The 20,356-nt window shown below is 36.6% G+C and overlaps 1 protein-coding gene across 1 annotated transcript; it reads right to left on the bottom strand.

Annotated features, from left to right (window-relative positions):
* Positions 1–1,782: 1,782 nt before the first annotated feature.
* On the bottom strand, positions 1,783–3,935 carry LOC148926454 (uncharacterized). The gene is made up of 3 exons (XM_089059135.1): positions 2,820–3,935; positions 2,676–2,751; positions 1,783–2,525 (listed from the first exon to the last, which is right to left on the bottom strand). Exons 1-3 carry the CDS (start codon positions 3,933–3,935, stop codon positions 1,783–1,785), a joined length of 1,935 nt encoding a protein of 644 aa, XP_088915261.1.
* Positions 3,936–20,356: the final 16,421 nt, after the last annotated feature.

Genomic DNA, 20,356 nt, shown 5'->3' with positions numbered 1-20,356 from the left:
CTGTACTTAGCCATATCTGATCATCTTGTGCCGTAGAGATGGTGTTCTCTCACGGTTACATCAACATTTTTGTGCCGGGAAGGTGGCCACCTTCCTCGGTCACCAGACCTGCCCTCTGGCCATAGGTCTCCTGTGTACACTAGTCCAAGTAGGGACACCACCCTCACTTGGACCCGAATTCGATTCACAAATCACTTGGCCTCACGCCAAAGTAAACAACAGATAGGCATCATACAAAACATTTATGGCAAGACAACATCATTTGAAAATGAGCGACGAACATAAGTTCGAGTTTTCAAAATCATTTGAAAATAACTTTATTTTTATCCACATTAGTATGTAGGATAGAAAAGTTCACCTCGTACGCTTCCCGAGATTTTTAGACGTTAAATCCTTGCTTCTCGGTGTTACACTCCTCGCGAGTTCTCCCCCCCCCCCCCCCCCCCTTTTTTTGAAAAAGAAAAATAAATCGAGCTCTTAAATTAAAAAAAATGTAGAAATTTGAGAATGCACCTAACACCATATGTTCCTTCTATTAAATTCCACATCATAATAATTTGGCATATGTCCAGTTCACGTATTTAAGCTAGATTTTCACTAAGAGAAACTATACTTATTTAATTAATATGCATAAAAGTTTAGTTGTACTCAACATAGGCCTTTTTTTTCAAAAAAAAAACTAAAACCCTTTCGTTAAGAGCTATTAAATAAGTTTACGGAAGAGTTTCTGGGATCATTTCACTACAACCAACTTATTCCCTATTTTATTACTTCAAGGGCCAAGACAAATAAATAAAAGAGACCCATATAAAAAGGCTTTCCCTTTCCTCCTTCATCACTAAATCCCTAAATCACTCCACAAAATGGAACGACTCCCTCTTCATCTCACATCCGCCGCCGTCACTTCCAGCACTGCAGTCCGCCGCCGTCGCCGGCGGAGGCTTCTCCCTCTCTCTCTCTCCTCTCTTCTCTCCCTCTCTGCCTACTCCACACCGCCGCCGTCTCCGCAGCGAGCGCGCAGCCACCACTACCGCCGTCATCTCCAGATCTCCTTCTCGTTCAGGTCAGCCGCCACCACGGAGGCTGCTGTCGCCTCGCGCAGCCCCATCCACCGTCGCCTTCTCCTCCGAATGCATTGCTGCCGCCGCTGTGCATGCACAAGAGTCAGTGATGGTCTCTTATCTTCTACTTATCTTTTACTCCATTCTGGAATCCGGATTTGGGTTTGATCTTCTATCAAATCTATTAAAGATTTTTATTACTATTTTACTTATCTTACCCCTTCCAGTTTCTATTGTAGGAACAACTCTTGGCAAGAGTCAGTGATGGTCTCTCGTCAACCTACCAAATTTCCTTGCCAAAATATACCTCAATTATGGAACGGTTGTCGAGGGTAGCATGTCTCAAATCTAATGTAATAGAATAGGATTTTGGTATTAGGCTTTTATCGAGCTTCTCGCGTATGTATTGGACAAACTTCTTTATAAAACTTCTTTCTTTGAGTATAGAACAAATGCTCGTCGGGGAAGTCCTCATTGATTTCTCGTGATAAATCTTCTCCTTCTACCGGGTGCTCTAACCGGGACAAATGATCTGCTACTACATTCTCGTATCCTTTTCTGTCCCTAATCTCTACATCAAATTCTTGGAGTAGTAAGATCAAGCGGATTAGCCTTGGCTTTGCCTCCTTCTTTGCGAACAAGTGACGAATAGCTGGATGGTCAGTGTAAACTATAGTCTTTGTTCCAACGAGATAAGCCCTAAACTTGTCAAAAGAATAAACTATAGCAAGCATCTCCCTTCTGTGGTCGTATAATTTGCTTGTGCAGAATCGAGGGTTCTACTAGCATAGTAAATGACCCTAAAAATCTTATCCATCTTCTGCCCCAAAGCGAACCCAACAGCTACATCGCTTGCATCACATATGATCTCAAATGGTTGGCTCCAATCTGGGGTAATGAGGATAGGTGCGCTCACTAAGGCCTTCTTCAACTCCTCATATGCCTGCAAACAATCAGACGTTAAATTAAATTTCACATCTTTTTCAAGTAATTTACAAAGAGGCTTTGAGATTTTCGAGAAGTCCTTGATAAATCTTCTATAGAACCCTGTGTGTCCCAAGAATCTTCTCACGGCCTTTTCGCTGGACGGGGGTGGCAATCTCTCAATGGCTGCAATCTTGGCTCGATCAACTTCTATCCCTGCAAATGATACTTTGTGTCCCAGAACAATACCTTCTTTTACCATGAAATGACATTTCTCCCAATTAAGAACAAGGTTAGTCTCGACACATCTTTGTAAAACCATAGCAAAATTTTCAAGACAGTGATCATAAGTTTTGCCAAACACAGAGAAATCGTCCATAAAGACTTCCATTACCCTTTCAATCAAGTCATGAAAAATTGCCATCATGCATCTCTGGAAAGTAGCAGGAGCATTACAAAGACCAAAAAACATCTTCCTATAAGCATATATCCCATATGGGCAAGTAAAGGCAGACTTATGTTGATCTTCAGGAGCGTTCGCTATTTGATTTTAACCAGAATAACCATCTAGGAAACAGTAATAATCGTATCCCCCTAATCTATCAAGCATTTGGTCAATAAATGGCAAGGGAAAATGATCTTTCCTAGTGGCTACATTTAACATCCTATAATCAATGCAAACTCTCCAACCTGTGGCTACTCTCGTGGCAATCATCTCACCATCCTTTCCGGGCACAACAGTCATCCCCCCCTTCTTAGCTACTACCTGCATAGGACTAACCATTCACTGTCTGATATAGCATAGATAATTCCTGCATCTAACATTTTAATTACTTCTTTTCTCACTACATCTTGCATGATTGGATTAAGCCTACGTTGGTTTTGCACACGGGGTCTATGCCCTTCCTCAAGAAGGATCCTATGCATGCATGTGGTTGGGCTAATCCCTTTTAAATCGCTAATGGACCATCCTATGGCAGACCTATACTTGTTCAAAACACATAGCAGCTTATCACATTTCTCATTACTCAAGGCAGCGGACACAACAACATGGTAAGTGCTATCTGGCCTTACAAATGCGTACCTGAGATGTTCGGGGAGCGGTTTCAATTCCACCTTAGGCGGTCCTCGTAGTTTCCCTATAGCCTTCTTCATCTCCTCCTCTTCCTCGGGAGTTCGCAAGGGCAAGAATGTATTCCCAAACAGAGGGATCCTTTCGGGAAGTACCTCAAGCTCTGCAACCATAGCACACACATTAGTGTCACATGAAGAAGAATCAGTAGAAGGCGTGAAAGTATTCACTAGACACGATTCTAAAGTATCCTGATTCCGATGATAGGTGACTTCCACTTCTCCCACGCAATCCGTGACTACTTGGATGATATTGCACTCTTGATAGCCCTCTGCTCCTTCCTTTCCATGAAACTTCAGGCCGTTATAAATGTTGAAGGTGATGCTTTCGTCATGTAGCCGCAACGTCAGCTCCCCATTTTGAACATCTATCATGGCCCCTCCAGTTGCTAAGAATGGTCTTCCTAGTATCAAGGGCACCTTCTTGTCTTCCTGTATGTCCAACACTACAAAATCAGTGGGAAAAATGAATTCACCAACTCTTACCAAAACATCCTCGACGATCCCCCTTGGTGTTGTTGTTATTCTATCTGCCATCTGTAGGGTGATCAAAGTGGGGCGGAGATTATCAATATCGAGCTTCCTGTAAAAAGATAAAGGCATTAAATTAATACTTGCTCTCAAATCACATAATGCCTTACCTTCTACATTGTTCCCCAAAACACAAGATAAAGTAAAACTCCCTGGATCCTTGTGCTTGGTTGGTAGCACTTTCTGCAGTATAGCACTGCAGTTTTTCGTAAGGTTCACAGTCTCGTACTTCCCCCACTTTCTTTTCTTAGCCACCACATCCTTCAAGAATTTAGCATAGTTCGGCATCTGTTGCAGTGCTTCCACCAATGGAATGTTAATGTGGACTTTGCTTATTGCCTCCAAAAACTTGTTGAATTGGGCATCCAACTTTTTGCTCTTCAATCTCTGGGGATATGGGATGACGGGAATACTGGGTCAGCGGATTGAGTCTCGGGTAGTGGACCACTACGAAGTGGTGCAGCGGTCGCTGGCGATGTGTCGGTCTTACTGTCCAGATCTGATCCAGCGGTCTGAAGGATTTCTAGCGAGCCGCTGTGAGGTGGTGCAGCGGTCGCTGGCAGCTGATCAGCGGCCGGCCTCAGGTTGATTGGCCCCTTTTCTTTCTCCTTTATCCCCCTTCCTAGATCCGAAGCTTCCGGAGGTTGATATGTGGTCCCACTTCGAAGTTGCACAGCATGGCACTTTACTTTAGGATTGATCTCTGGTAGACTCGGAAGCGTTCCTTGTTAGGTTTGGTATACTGAAAAGCATGTTTCGAGCAAGTTTCGCTCGAATAGAATCTTGCTTGTATACGTAAAACTCTATAATCCACTTTTAACCCAATTCAGTATTATTCGAGCAGTTTCGCACGAATAGAATCAGTATATTATTACATTGTGTTTGCTTGTGCATTTATAAGATGTTTTATAAACATTTAAATGCACAAGAAGTAAACAAAGTCTAAGTCTTTTGCTTAGTAGACCGGTTGTGGGCGTCGTCCACTTTAAGGTAACACAGTCAGATCTATGCAATGCTTTGCAAAAGAAAAAGAAGAATTTCACAACCTAGATAGGCTTTGGCTACCTATCGTGAAAGGTTGCAATGTCAGTCCGCATATTTCTAAGCCTTACTGAAATAAGATGACATTGGTGTGGTATAGCACTGAACGGATCTAACAGCAAGACGTGTCTTTATGCTATCTACTGAAAGACTAGGTCTTGATAAAATATTATTTCTTAATCTACATATGTTAGTATTGAGCATACGGTATTGATTATGCACTACTTTGACTTATCAAATGGTGCGGGTTTTTCGCAACCCAATAATCCTGATATATTGGGTAGTGGTGATTAATATCTAGCGGTGCTAGGATTGCTGTTATGTTGAAACGTGCGCGAGTTGAGTCTCGTTTGATAATGTCCTCAAGAAGAGCTCGAACAAGGTTTTATTATTCAGAAAACTGGCCAGTTGGAGTTTTATCGCTCTATGAATAATAAATAAATGTTTCTTGCTAAGTCTACTCTTGGAATTAATAAGATATTAATTAATTAAGTCCTTACATTAATTAATTAATGGACATTTATATCTTAAGCGCGGAAAATAAATAATAAACAACGGAAACCCGAATTACTTGTAATTTCGGATTTGGATGGGGAGAGTTCAATATTACTTCTGTAGTGGCTGCTCGTAATATTCCAATTATAACTTATATTAAATTGTGGGTTCAATTTAATTAGTAAAAAGCTAATTGGGGGAGCCCATATCCAAAACCTTCCATAGATCTCTGTCTGGGCCCAAAAGGAACTTAATATAAATAGGAGAATAAAGGAGACATAAATCATTCATTATTATTACCCATATTTTTCGTCTCCCTCTACCTAGAGGAGTTCGAATTTCTCTCCTAATTGGAGAAGGATTTCTTCTGTCTTCTTTATTCGAGTCCTAGTATTTTGATAAGACCAGCCCATCCTGATATCGAGATACAGTTCGGGAACCAGAGAGAAGATCCGTGGTCTAGTATTGAAGATCATCGTGGAGAAGGCGCGAGCAATCGACGATTCTTTGGAGAATCAAATCGGTAACTCTAAACCATAGAATTCATGTTTTAGGATTTACTTTCTTTGATCATGAATTATTTGCGTTCTAGCATGCAATTATCTGTTTAACATGTGAATTGATTAATCGCATAATCGGTCAAATAGATCCGTATCTGATTTATTTGTTTTGTACAAGTCTTCCGCTGTGCAAGGGGCACCAAACCCCAGCAATTGGTATCACAGCCAATTTTTGGCTCTGATTATGTGGATTAATTTCATGTTATATGAATTGCTTGAATGCATGGGTTTCTCCGTCGGTGATAATTGCATGGACGTGTTTGTCGTTTTATTTGATTTTGAAACGAAGAACGACACTGTTTGTTTAATTCAATTTCTAGTATGCAATGTTTGAGAAAGTCTAACGATTAAAAGAGTGCGCCGTTTTTTGTGGTTTTGACTTTTCTTGGACGGTTGAAACAATTCCCAAACATGTAGTCATTGCTCTAAGTATTGATTACGTAAATTGAAATTCCGAACTCAATATATGACGGGTCGGAACGGAGCGTGTTCGCTGCGATGCAGCGATGATACAGCAGGGGCGCCAGGTCAGCCGCGGAGAATCAGCGGCGGAGCAGTGGCTGCGACGCAGAAACAGCACGAACAGCAGCGACAGTCCGTTTGTGACAGCGGCGGCGACCGGACTTCAGGCTGCCCAAGCTGTCAGGTTAGGCTGTCTCGACGGGTCGCTGGCAGCAACGGTGATGACGCAGCAGCAGTTTCGTGTTGGGGCAGCAGCAGCTGCGTAGACGACGTCACACAAGTGACGACGCAGCAGCAGCACCGGAGACGTCACAGCACCAATGATGACGCAGCAGCGCGACGCAGAACAGCAGCGGGTCGCGATTCGAGTGGGAGCCCTTTGTGGGAAGTTCCCGGACTCGAGAGGCGAATGCGATCTGGCCAGAAACGTGGCAGCGGCCATGGATTCAGTGAGAGTCCAGCCGAGCCATGCAAGGTTCGGTCAAAGTTCGCTTTCCAAATTTGATTAGGATTTCAAATCCTTGGATTCAATTTTGGAAATAAGATTTGAATATATCTTTTGTGGATTTTATATATTATATGAGATTTAATTTATGAATTAAATCATGGATTAAATAGATTTTATCCTTATTTTATGGATTTGTAGGGATTTAAGTCCTAGATGAATCCTAGTTAAATTTGGATAATGACAATCTAATTTTATTTATATCCTATGGATTAATGTGGATTCATCTTAGACGAATCCTAGTTGGACTTAAATAATGATAATATTATTTTATTCTTATCCTATGAGTTTATATGAATTTATTCATAAATAAATTCTAGATGGATTTGGATAGTGATAATATAATATTTTATTCTCATCTTATAGATTTATATAGATTTATTCCTAGATAAATCTTGGATAGATTTGAATAATAATAATATAATATTATCCTATTCTATGGATTTGTATGGATTTATTCCAAGATAAATCCTAGATGAATTAGGATAAACATTTATATTAATTTATTTTATCCTATAGATTTGAATAGATTTAATTCTATTAAGACAAATCTTAGATGGATTAAAATAAGTATTAATCCAATTTATCCTTATCCTTTGGATTTATATCCTAGATAGATTAGGATAAAGATGATACATAAGAAATCCTTATTTAATTGGATTTAGATAAATTTATTTATCTAAGAAATCCTAAGAAATGTTTGATATATTCTGGATGTCTATTCTAAATAGAATTAGATTTGTATAAATCTTGGTTGATAGGATTTTTTTTTATCTTATAGATAATGGTGGAATTGTTTCTATCTGGTAATATCCTAGTACGATTTAAATAATGATAATCATAGATCAACGTTATCTTGAATTATAGGATATGATTTTATTGAAATAAAATCTAGAATAATCCTAAATGGGTTTATATAGTACATACTATCTTGATAAATCCTAAATGAATTGGATAAACATTATCCAAGATAAAACTTAATTATTTAATTGATTCTCCCTTGATTAGATTAAATAATTGTCCTTAATTATCCTGAGTGTTTAAAATGTCATGCATTAAATAGATTTATCTGTTTATTTGGTGTTTATCTATTTTAAGTGGATTTTCTGCTTTATCTGCTTATGCGATAATTATGCAAAAACCATACAAAATATCTAAGTGATGATTACAACAAGTGCGTTGTATACGGTCTCCATCGGTTGGTCTGCCAAATTTTGTGAAGCTGATTTTCTAATAAATAGAATGAACTAAAAAGTAGCTCCCAATATTATTGCCACCTGCAGAGTGGGGACAATAATCCTAAGGAACTGCGAGTTTCAGGGTTCAATCAGAATTTATGAGATAGCTTGGTTTTGTTGTCAGCACATGAACATTGTTATGGGAGTGTGTTGTAGAAATAAAATTCTGTAATGCTAAATCTGATGGTCCTGCTTAGGCAACATTAGGCGTATTAACCTCCAAAGGAGGATACAATTTAATGCGTCGGTGTTGTGACCAGTAAAATTGTCAAAATTTTAATGCGTATTAACCTCCAAATGAGGATACAATTTATTAATTTTGTTGTTGTAAGATACATAATTGTTTTGTGGTTATTTGTGATTATGTATTGAGCATGAGTATGTGATAATAAGTTTATTTGCCAAATCTTCATTATGTCATTTAATATTTGTCTGCGATCCTTAAAGAAAGAAAACTCGAATGCCTAAATTATGTAGACCGGAAACGAAAATGGATAAGATTCTCATTGCTGAAAGCTTGGAGTTTATACTCAATGATTCATGTCCTCCATTTCCTCGACATAATTCCACGAAGAATGTTCGAGAATGCATTATGCATGTACTTGACAAGCTCTTTGAGGAATAAGGTCAAGCTATTTTCCTTTAAGTAGCTCGACAAGTCTTGGTTAATGACGATGAAAGATGGATATCAATAGAATCTGTCAAGATGATTTGATTGGAATATCCTAGAGTAACAGAATGTTTTGAGAATCTTTTGATCACTCAAATAGTTTCTGACATAAGTCATCGCCTAAAGTAACAAGAAATGACTACAAGAAGGTTTAACTGAAAAGTAGAAAATCTTCAGAATAATAGTCGTTATGTTACTGTTAGAGCAAAGTAACATGATAGATGACAAATTCATAAAGGCTACATTTTTTAAGTCCTAGTTCATTTGAACAAAAGACTAGATGTGGAAATGGGAGAGCCTGAATTGTCATCAAAGTTTGTTTAAAGCGAGAAAAGATGCTTTGTGAGTTGGATTGACCTATTTTATAGAAGGACAATGACTTACATGACAATGCAACTTCTAAGTAAGAAATCTTGATCCAGTTAGGTTTCTGTTGTAGTGGGAGCTATTAATGCTCAACTATTGTTTTATGGTTGATACTTAAGGCAACATAGTATTAAAATAATATAAGTGCGACAAGGTTGAGTATTCAACAACACATCAACTTCTTAATCATTGAATGATAAAGTATTTATGGCTCTTAGCCATAAAGCCAAGAAAATACTTAGAAATTGTTCGAATTGATCTAGACTATCAAGATTTTAACATATCGTTGAATAGCTTGAGAGTTGAGAAAGTCTATTTGATGCACTATAAGTTAGAATCATTTGATTTTTCAAGAGATTCAGAATACTTATAGAAGTGCAACATAGAAAGACTAGCAAGTCTCAATGGTTTACACCATAAGGAGACGAGTAAAGGGTTATGATCAGTAGTGGGAGTCTAATCTCCATTAACGAATCCAAGCATTCATCTAATAAATGGTATAGTTATGTAAGAAGGAATCTAAGTCTTTCTAAGACAAGTTTGATTAAGTGATGAGTTGTACTCATTAAAATCTTATCATTGATGGGATAAACATTAAAGAAACTACCAACATCAGTACCTTCTACAAAACACGAGTTGTGGACTAGAGCGACTCTAGTCTAGCACATCTCAAGGTGTAATGTTGTTCCAACACATGTTGGAAAAGTGTCCAAGAAATTGGAGTTGAGTACTTAGGCATGTTTTAAGGTTTTTCCCAAATGATGTAAGGTTATAAGTTCTGTAATCTTCAAAGATATAATTCTTGTATGAAGATCTAGAGATGAACTACAAGCCTAACAGCGTGATAACTCTTAAAATAAAGAGAGAGATATCAGATTTTCCACATTACCAAGAAGTCATACCATAAGAAACTCCTGCACTAATAAAATCAACTTCAGTACCTAAGATTGTAAGAATCATATCGTAGTGGGAGCGTTCCATTGGAACACAACAAGTTCATGGGTCTAAGAGTGTCGTAAGACTCAGTCTTAGATCAACTTGAACATAATCCCTTTAACTACAATGTAGTATTGGTTCATTTGGATATTCATCCTTGAAAAGGTGATAGATTTCAAACTACAATCTAAGATAGACAACATGTTTTACAAGACTTGCAAAACTACCTATCGGTTGTGTCAGTCAGTGGGAGCTAGTATATTTGCAAGTGTAAATATGGATCTCAAAAGGCTAGACAATGACAATGGGTTATGCCCAAAGAGAATTATTTTCTCGCTATCGTTGTGCCAGGATTTATTTGATCCTATTGTCTATTAGAACTTACATAAATTAGAATGTATGTATTATGATTGTCAAGACAGCCTTCTATAAATAGAAGTCTTGAGGAAATCATCTACTAGAACATTCTAATGGATATGTAATTAAGGGCAAGAAACGCATGATTGGAAGCTTATAAAGACCTTTGTGGTCTTAGGCAAGCATCTAAATCAGAGTATATGTGTTTTATCAAAATTGTCAAATGTCTGGAATTTGACTTTTACCCATAGCAGTACTGTAAGCACTAGGAAGTTGAAAGTGAATTAAATGTGGTATTATTGGTACTCTACGATGATGAAATCTACAAAAGTTGCAAACAACTAAGATTGACATCTAGCGTAGGAAACTGGTTGTCTACCCAGTTTAAGATAAATGATTTAAGAGAAACTAATTACATTCTTAGCATCTAAGTCCTTTTAAGATGCTAGAAAGAATGTTGAGATTCTCTTAGGAATCCTATATCTACACATTGCTTGGAACATTTAAGCATTAGAAATTCCATGAAAAGGTTCATACCTCTCAAGATGGAATTGTCTTGTCTCTAGTCAAGTGTCGTTTGACGCTTAGTGAGATTAAGAATAATGAGACTAGTGTTGGAGATAGATGTCTCATATATGCTATAATGTGTACTAAGTTTGATATTAGTTGTGCTTATGCATTGCAAGTATATATCATATTAACCATGGCAAAGGATTTTGATTCAGGTAATGAATATACCCTAGTGCTTGAGAAAGACTAGTAACTATATTCTAGATTATCGGTCATTCATGTAATGTCCTTGGGGTTTACACTGTCTTAGTTTTATGACTAATCAGTGATCGAGTAAGTCATCCTCTGAATATGTGTTTAATTTAGAATATATTCCTAATAGCTTTAATCGTAAGTTTGAGTATGTCTATGAGTATTATTTTAAATTACTCTAGTGAAGGCTAACACGAGTGACACACGAGTTTATTAAGCTAAGCAATCACATACGGGGATGAAATTAATTAAAGATCAAGTACGCATCAAAGACATTATGGTGAAAAAGATATTATCACAGAACAACCAAACAGATTTTTCTTTCACCTTGTGAAATGAATGATAGTTCGATATATCTAGTATCAATACCTGCTTTGTGTATAAGTGGGAGAGTTTTTGGCAGTGGGTATACTCGAAAGCATGTTTTGAGTATAAGTGGGAGATTGTTAGGTTTGGTATACTGAAAAGTATGTTTCAAGCAAGTTTCGCTCAAATAGAATCTTGCTTGTATACGTAAAACTCTATAATCCACTTTTAACCCGATTCAGTATTATTCGAGCAGTTTCGCACGAATAGAATCAGTATATTATTACATTGTATTTGCTTGTGCATTTATAAGATGTTTTATAAACATTTAAATGCACAAGAAGTAAACAAAGTCTAAGTCTTTTGCTTAGTAGACCGGTTGTGGGCGTCGTCCACTTTAAGGTAACACAGTCAGATCTATGCAATGCTTTGCAAAAGAAAAAGAAGAATTTCACAACCTAGATAGGCTTTGGCTACCTATCGTGAAAGGTTGCAATGTCAGTCCGCGTATTTCTAAGCCTTACTGAAATAAGATGACATTGGTGTGGTATAGCACTGAACGGATCTAACAGCAAGACGTGTCTTTATGCTATCTACTGAAAGACTAGGTCTTGATAAAATATTATTTCTTAATCTACATATGTTAGTATTGAGCATACGGTATTGATTATGCACTACTTTGACTTATCAAATGGTGCGGGTTTTTCGCAACCCAATAATCCTGATATATTGGGTAGTGGTGATTAATATCTAGCGGTGCTAGGATTGCTATTATGTTGAAACGTGCGCAAGTTGAGTCTCGTTTGATAATGTCCTCAAGAGGAGCTCGAACAAGGTTTTATTATTCAGAAAACTGGCCAGTTGGAGTTTTATCGCTCTATGAATAATAAATAAATGTTTCTTGCTAAGTCCACTCTTGGAATTAATAAGATATTAATTAATTAAGTCCGTAGCAGACATTAATTAATTAATGGACATTTATATCTTAAGCGCGGGAAATAAATAATAAACAACGGAAACCCGGATTACTTGTAATTTCGAATTTGGATGGGGAGAGTTCAATATTACTTCTGTAGTGGCTGCTCGTAATATTCCAATTATAACTTATATTAAATTGTGGGTTCAATTTAATTAGTAAAAAGCTAATTGGGGGAGCCCATATCCAAAACCTTCCATAGATCCCTGTCTGGGCCCAAAAGGAACTTAATATAAATAGGAGAATAAAGGAGACAGAAATCATTCATTATTATTACCCTTATTTTTCGTCTCCCTCTACCTAGAGGAGTTCGAATTTCTCTCCTAATTGGAGAAGGATTTCTTCTGTCTTCTTTATTCGAGTCCTAGTATTTTGATAAGACCAACCCACCCTGATATCGAGATACAGTTCGGGAACCAGAGAGAAGATTCGTGGTCTAGTATTGAAGATCATCGTGGAGAAGGCGCGAGCAATCGACGATTCTTTGGAGAATAAATCGGTAACTCTAAACCGTAGAATTCATGTTTTAGGATTTACTTTCTTTGAGCATGAATTATTTGCGTTATAGCATGCAATTATCTATTTAACATGTGAATTGATTAACCGCATAATCGGTCAAATAGATCCGTATCTGATTTATTTGTTTTGTACAAATCTTCCGCTGTGCAAGGGGCACCAAACCCCAGCATTCCTGGCATGTGCCTGCTCCCTATTGCCGTAGCTAATGCCCCCATGTGGAGCTCCAACTCCCCCACTTGCACGGTTAAGGTTGTCAGCCCTTTCTCCAATAGACTTGTGTTCCTTTTCAGATTGAGCAACCATTGGTCTGTCACTTTCTTTTTTTCCTCGATCTCGATGATGATCACTTCCAATATTTCTTCCCATTTGGAGGAGGTTTGCTCCTTCATTCCTACACAAATTTCTACATTATCTTCTATATAAGGATCTTGTGCGTCATATGAGACATTAGAGCAGTCTGGGTCATAATATGATCCCCCTTGATCGGGGTTGTAGTATTCCGCCCAACTGCTCTTCAGGGTATGGACTCTTCATTCCTGTGAAGAGGTCCATTAAATTAAAAAGAAAAAGAAAAATAAAAAGAAAGCAGTGAAATCCAAAGTAGTAAAATCGTCCTTTGGAAGATATCAATCACAAAGTCAAATTATTCCCCGGCAACGGCGCCAAAAACTTGATGCACTATTTATTAGCACTAAAAATACCTGCAAGTATACAGGATAGATCTAGTATAGCTAAAAGTTCAGTACCGGATTGTTGAACACGGGGAATAAGATCACCAATTGGCTATCTTCTACTAAGCCTCTTTTACTATTTGGAGAACCATAGAATTTTGTGAAAACAATTAAATTGATAGTAGAAAACAAATGAATGTAGCACAAACTAAAGATTGAATAAATGAGATAAGAGAATTCCAGGGATGTGCGTTCACAACTATGGTTATACAAATTCCTCCTATAATACCCTAGCACGGTCTATACTTCGATAGGACGAGTCACATAAGTTCTGCCCATGCAGTACAAGCGTAGATTACTAACACTAGGGTTGTCAATCCTAGATACGTAACTCCTAGAAGCTCCTAAGACCCTTGAAAAGTCCTCACTCACAATTAACAGTACCGTTTTAAGGGAAGCTAATTGTAGTGTCTATTAAGTAGATCTAACTCGCCAACCTCCTCCCACGATTATGTAGCAAGTTATAGCAAATCAACATCGAATGTGTCACTCAAACAGTATTAAGGAACAACTTAAGGAGGAAATGAAGTGTAAACAAAATGGATATTAAATAGAAAACGGAATTGTATAAACCAAAAGTATGTTACTAACACATCCCTAGAATCATATGAATTTAGTTACACATGGTAGAATAATCTAAAAACATAGTTTGAAGGTAATAAGAACTAAAGTGATAAAACCCAAAGGTAGAATCCTGTAGCCTTGATCTTCACTTGACTTCGTCTTCAACCTCTTGCACAGTGATGAACTCTCAAATATTTTCGCTCTAAAATTGTAAAGTAAGGAGTGTGTTGTTTTGAATGAAGAGGTTTAAGGGGGTATCATAGGGAGTAAGTCAAATCCTATGGAGGAAAGGAAAAGGTGGGCTAATCTTGGTAAAATCTGGAGAAATCTAATTAAATTCGTAAACCGCCTTCTCGCAGCAGACCGCTGCACCTTGGCCGGCGGTCGCTGTGGATTGTCCGAAGCCTCTGTGGATTTGGGTAGCGGTCGCTGCAAATTAGTCCAGTGGCTACGGGATCTTCTCGAGCGGTCGCTGCACGCGTCCCAGCAGTCGCTGGGCGTCTTCAGACTTTTCAGCACAACTTTCCGGGGCGGACCGCTTCAAACGCAGCGGTCGTTGTGGTCCAGCGGTCGCTGCGACACACGCAGCGGGCCGCTGGGCTTCTTTGAATGCGCCAGAATTCCATCTTCGACTTTTTTCTATCTTTTTAGCTCAAATATGCACAATTCTCACAAAACATGTCAAAATACCAAAATAGATAAAATATACGAAAAATAGACATGAATCATGGTTTAGACACTAAAAACAGACCAAATAAGGGTCCTAAAATAGTGCAAAATCCGAGCGTATCATAATACAACGAAGATTTGGTTTTTATTTTTTTTTAAATAAATTATGTTTTTTTTCTAATTATTTTAGTCGGATAATTTTTATTCTAATCCAATAAAAATATACTCCCTTCGTCCCACAAAAGATGTCACACTTGTGGGATGGCACAGGATTTTAAGAGGTTTTGTTTTGTGTGTTAAATGGAGAGAGAAAATATAATTTTTATATTAATGTGAGAGAGAACTTTTACCAAAAATAGAAATGTGACATCTTTTGTGGGACAAACTAAAAAGGAAAATGTGACATCTTTTGTGGGACGGAGGGAGTACCAACAATTGATAAAATAATGTGATTTGTGACCGTGGAGTGGGCACTATTGGGCTGGACAAAATTTTGTGGCTGTGGATGAATTTTGTAGTTGTGCCTTGGCGAAATCGTGGTTGTGCCACTCTATTGTGGACACTCAAGCATGGGGTCGGTACATATGTCACTAACCGCACTTCCATTAGTCTAAAATATTCTCCTTTCTTTCCCATGGGGTCGGACATATGTCACTAATTGCACTTATATTCTTTCCCATTAATATTCTCTATTCTTGCATTTCCATTATTCTCTCTCTTACTTTACTTTTCCTCTACTTTAACTATTTATTATGATTTTTTAACACATGCGAAAAACGAAATGAGTCATCTTAAATGGGACAGAGGGAGTACTACTTTAACTCATGGTGAACAAAGATCTTAGCAGCCTTGAGTTTGAAATCTCCCTTCTTAAGGAAGAGAGAAAAGTTTTCTAAAGAGAGAATTACCTAAACTAAACTAAACTAAAGCTAAAGTGATAAGTGGTTGTTGATAAGTTAAAGTATTTTTAATACATAAAAGATATTTCTCCTTCTTTTTTATTCTCCAAGGGCTGATATGGGTGTGTGTAGCAAGTGAGATCTGTCATTGAAAGTGTGTAGAAGTGGTTTCAATCATTTTCCCATGGTTTAAGCTGACTTGTCCAACATCTAGGGCAGTTTGGGCCCTCTTTGCCTTTTTCCTTCACTCTCTTCCATTTCTTGTCATTTTGCCCTCTTTCTTGCATATTTTCCTCTTCATGCCTTCATTAAGCAGCCTTCAAACCTAATGCTCCAATCCCTGCTAAAAAACATCTTCTTATATAAATATTCAACTAAATAGTGTGAAAAGTGATCAAATCCAAATGACGAAAACTAGCCTATTATTTTTCTAAGACAGAAAATTTGATAAGTTTGCAAATAACAGTGTCGAAAAGGTATTCATGTTGATCCAAAAGCTACTGTTTGTTTTTAATGTTATTTGTGAAACATGTTGTGAAAACCATCTACGTTCTGTTTCATGTTCTGTTTCATGCTCTCGGGAAAGCCATCTAAACATTGCAGAAAACAACATAAAAATGAAATCATCGTAGAGACAATACATGTGTATTACTCGAATGCTACAATGGTTTATTATTCTATGCTACATATAAATATAATCAAATACATTAAATTCTTGATCTTTTCCTTCCTTATTCAACTCTAATTATGGATGATATCAGTATGATTTTTCAATTGATTCTTGCATGGATTCTTTGATTTCTCTTAATTTATTTCTCCATTCTAACACTCCCTCTCAAGTTGGGTATCGAACTTTTCGATACTTAACTTCTAAGATCTTCAGTTAGAGAAATACTCTCTTTGTCCCATTAGAAATGAAACGTTTTCCTTTTTGGTTTGTCCCATTAAAAATGAAACGTTCTAAAAATGGAAACAATGTTCCCTCTACTTTTTCTTCTCTCTTACTTTACTCTCTATTCATTAACTCACAAAACAACCCTACATAAAATCTCGTGCCGAAAAGCAAATATTGCATATTTAATGGGATGGAGGGAGTAGTTTATACTTATATTCAGGAGTCGTTCAATTTTGATTGAATTTTAAGCTTATATATCATGGAGCTTCTTCAATTCATCATTGATAGTTTAGATTTATTGTCACGACCGCCCTTTATAGGCTTAATAAATGCGGTTGGTCGCAACTAATAAGACTTTAAGAAAATGGAATTTTCTAGGGTTTCGATAAAGAGTTTGACCCAAAATGTTTAATATCCGAATAACAGAGGAAAAGTCAGAGTAGCTTAACATTTAAATCCAAAGTCGACAGTTATCATAATTAATAATCCAAGAGTAAATTGTGTTCAAAAAATAGTTGTGAAAAATAGTATTATCTTAGCGGAAGCTTTTAAGAGAAAGAGTGACGTCATGTGTGAAGACATGACGACCCTCGAAGTCCTAAATAAAAACCAACAAGACTTTCAGGTTCGACTCAACACCACCCAAAGTTCGTCGCCGCTCAACCTGCACATAAGGAAAGCACATGCAGGGCTAGTACTATAAAATACTCAATGGACTTATGCCTGAAACATAGTTATCAAAATATTTATCATGTCATCATCAAGTAACCATCGGGGTTTTTGCTTAAGAAAGGCTCGACACACCAAAATATTTCCTCATTCAAAATCACGGTTGTGCAGCCAATTTTCCATAGATGTCAACCATATCTGCATATCCATGACATGGACTGTGGCCATAATCCAAGTCACCAGACCGGCCGTTCCATAAGATGACACACGGTCTACCGTAGGTATACATTAATCCAAGTAGGGTTTGCGGTCCCATACGTATCCGAATTCGATTTAAATAATACATGGCAAAATAAATTGAAAAGAGCGAGTGTTAGTTAATGGATCACTGAAAACAAAGAAGTAAATAGTAAAATTAAATAGCAATGAACATATAATACTAATATCAAATGGAAAAGAACAGTGTGTATCGTGCAATAGCGGTGATTAAGGCCAATAAAGTTTATCAAAAATGTATTTAGAGCATCCACGATAGGGATAGACTAGTAATAGCCCAGCCAAAACTCCTCCTGCAATATCATCATGTCCTTCCCACAGCATAATAATAGGTTAACCAAACAAAAACCTAGCAATAGGCTAGCAATAGACTAGCCCAACAAATAAATTGACAAATTCGATTAATTCATTTTAATTGTTGTTGTTTATCAAATATTTAAAAAATGAAGTGCATTTAATTGTAAATATAGAGTATAAATAAAAAAAATTAAAAAATTCTGCTAGCCGATCACTCGTCGCGCAATAGGCGGCCAGCGATCAGCTAGCCGGTTAGTTCATGCTCTAGCGATCTAGGGTGTTGGTTTTTCGTCCGTCGGGCTAGCCTAACGCAATAGCGGATTAGCCGAGCGCCTAGCCACACGCCGGTGGCTAGGGCGTCGGCTAGTCCGCTATTGATGCTCTTACAAATTTTTACGTTATGAGGGTTCGAACTTGGGTCTGTGTTTGAACAAAATTGAGACTCTTTCAACAAGGCTACAAACGATAATTGTCAATTGAGGTACCAATATAGCATTAAACTGAAAGATTTTAGGGGTCCAGTTGTGCCCACTTGTTCCTGTGTGCGCATCCGCCACTGTGCCACTCTAATGCATATCGATTCGAGATTAAACATATAGCCGAGAGAAAAACATAACCAACCCAATTCAGATTTCTAGTCAAGTTGAAGCAAATTCATTCAAGTTCATCTGTGTATAGATACAAGTGTAGACAGTGAGCACTGAAAACCTTGATTCCTATTTTCTGTATGGGTCTAGGAAAGCAATTCTCGCACGATTGATTGAACAAAATCATACTCCTATCTATCAATCATGGATAAGCATGACAAAATCAAGAAATTTCTATATGAGCAGTAATTTGTATCGAATTCAATTAGGTAAACTCCAAATCAAGCAGATTATTATAGGGTACAATCTTCCATAGTCCATACCATAACTCGAAATATAAATTAAGTAATAATAACGAGAAATAAATGTCATTTAAATCAAAATATTCTCTAAGTTTTTTTTTCAAATTATGAATAATTATGTCATTTATTTTATACAATTAAAGGTCTCATTCACTTTCAAATTTTATTATAAAATCAAGGGGAGTGATCAATTGCCAACTCATCATTTAATTGATAACTACAACTAATTTAAGGTCATAGGATTTAAGAAAACGTGTAGTCTACAATTTGCCACGTGTAATTTTTTATTTTTATTAATTAAATCGAAAAAGATAAAAAAAAAACTCCAAATTAGGGTTTTGGATGAAAATGTCAATATAGTGTTTCGAAAATATCAACACAATGTTTTGAGAATGTCAACACAATGCTTTAAGAATGTTAACTCATTGCTTATATTGACATTCTACATGTATTATATTAACATATTTTATATAGTATGTTGACATTTCTGTTGTACGAAAAAATTTCAAAATTTCAAAAAAAATTTCAAATTTTGACGTTGGATGCATGTAGGATATCGTTGGAATCCTTATAAAATTATCTTTAATTTGATATGTGTTATATGAATTTAAAGTTTTTTGGGATTTCTTTTAAAAGTTAGTTATAACTAATTTTGTAGTTAATTGACATTAATACCCCTATTGATATTTGTTGTGCATGATATTAATACTCAAGGGGTTAAATGATCTTCACCTTTAATTTAAAAATCTAATGCCTATCATTTAATTGTAGTTAGCAATTTAGGGGTGAGTTAGCAATATAACACACCCCATAAAATCAATATATAAAAGAAGAGTTTTGATCTATGTAAAACTCATTCTTAATACAAAAATACAGAACCAAGCATACAGAGGTCACTTTTATGTCATCGTAAGCTTATTTTTATTGCATTATAATAAGGATGACATAAAATGATCTTAACATGACCTCAAACCCAAATTTTATAATATGACCTAAAACTTCTTTATAATGACCCACCTTGTTTTTCTTTAATTATTGACCATTAGATTGAAAAATCTCATGGTCTGAATTTGGTCTGAATTTTATATTGAAATGATTTTTGTATTGATCATTTTCCTATAAAAGAACAAATTTGTTTTAGTGCGTGCTCATATTTTTTAAAACTCAAAGCCTAAGTCAACTTAAGCCAATATGGCAGACACAGTTGGATTGAGAAAGACTATCTATCAAATTCTATTGGTATTTAGTACTACCTCAGTCCTTTAAATTTTGACACAATTAACTATTTCGGTCCGTCCTTTAAATTTTGACACACTTCCCTTTTTACCATTTTTTGTAGTGGACCTTATATTCCACTAACTCATTCCTATTCACATTTTATTATAAAACTAATACGAGTACTTTAAAAGTAGGATCCACATCCCACCAACTTTTTAAACTCATTTTCCATTACATTTCATAAAATTCGTGTCGGGTCAAAGTGTGTCAAAATTTAGGGGGCGGAGGTAGTATTTACTAAAAGGAAACAATATTAAGAAAACAATATTATTGCAATCGTGGAATTCTTTCATCGACGAATAAGAAACAATATTAAGAAACACAGCTGAAGAAGAAAAATAAAAAATTA

This window comes from Salvia hispanica, chromosome 5, assembly GCF_029641045.1.
Source record: "Salvia hispanica isolate PSC_SH4W2 chromosome 5, Shi_PSC_v1, whole genome shotgun sequence".
NCBI classification, from domain to species: Eukaryota; Viridiplantae; Streptophyta; class Magnoliopsida; order Lamiales; family Lamiaceae; genus Salvia; species Salvia hispanica.
Note: the sequence above shows the minus strand (reverse complement) of the source record. Positions and strands in the feature narration are given on the sequence as shown.

Bases quoted from the DNA above. Each gene is read 5' to 3' on its own strand.
- LOC148926454 (XM_089059135.1), bottom strand. From the start codon at position 3,935: ATGCCGAACTATGCTAAATTCTTGAAGGATGTGGTGGCTAAGAAAAGA. The intron at 2,752-2,819 runs GTAATTAAAATG...AGTCCTATGCAG, and splicing joins AAGATGTAGTGAGAAAAGAA to GTAGTAGCTAAGAAGGGGGG. The intron at 2,526-2,675 runs GTTGGAGAGTTT...AAAATCAAATAG, and splicing joins TGCCACGAGAGTAGCCACAG to CGAACGCTCCTGAAGATCAA.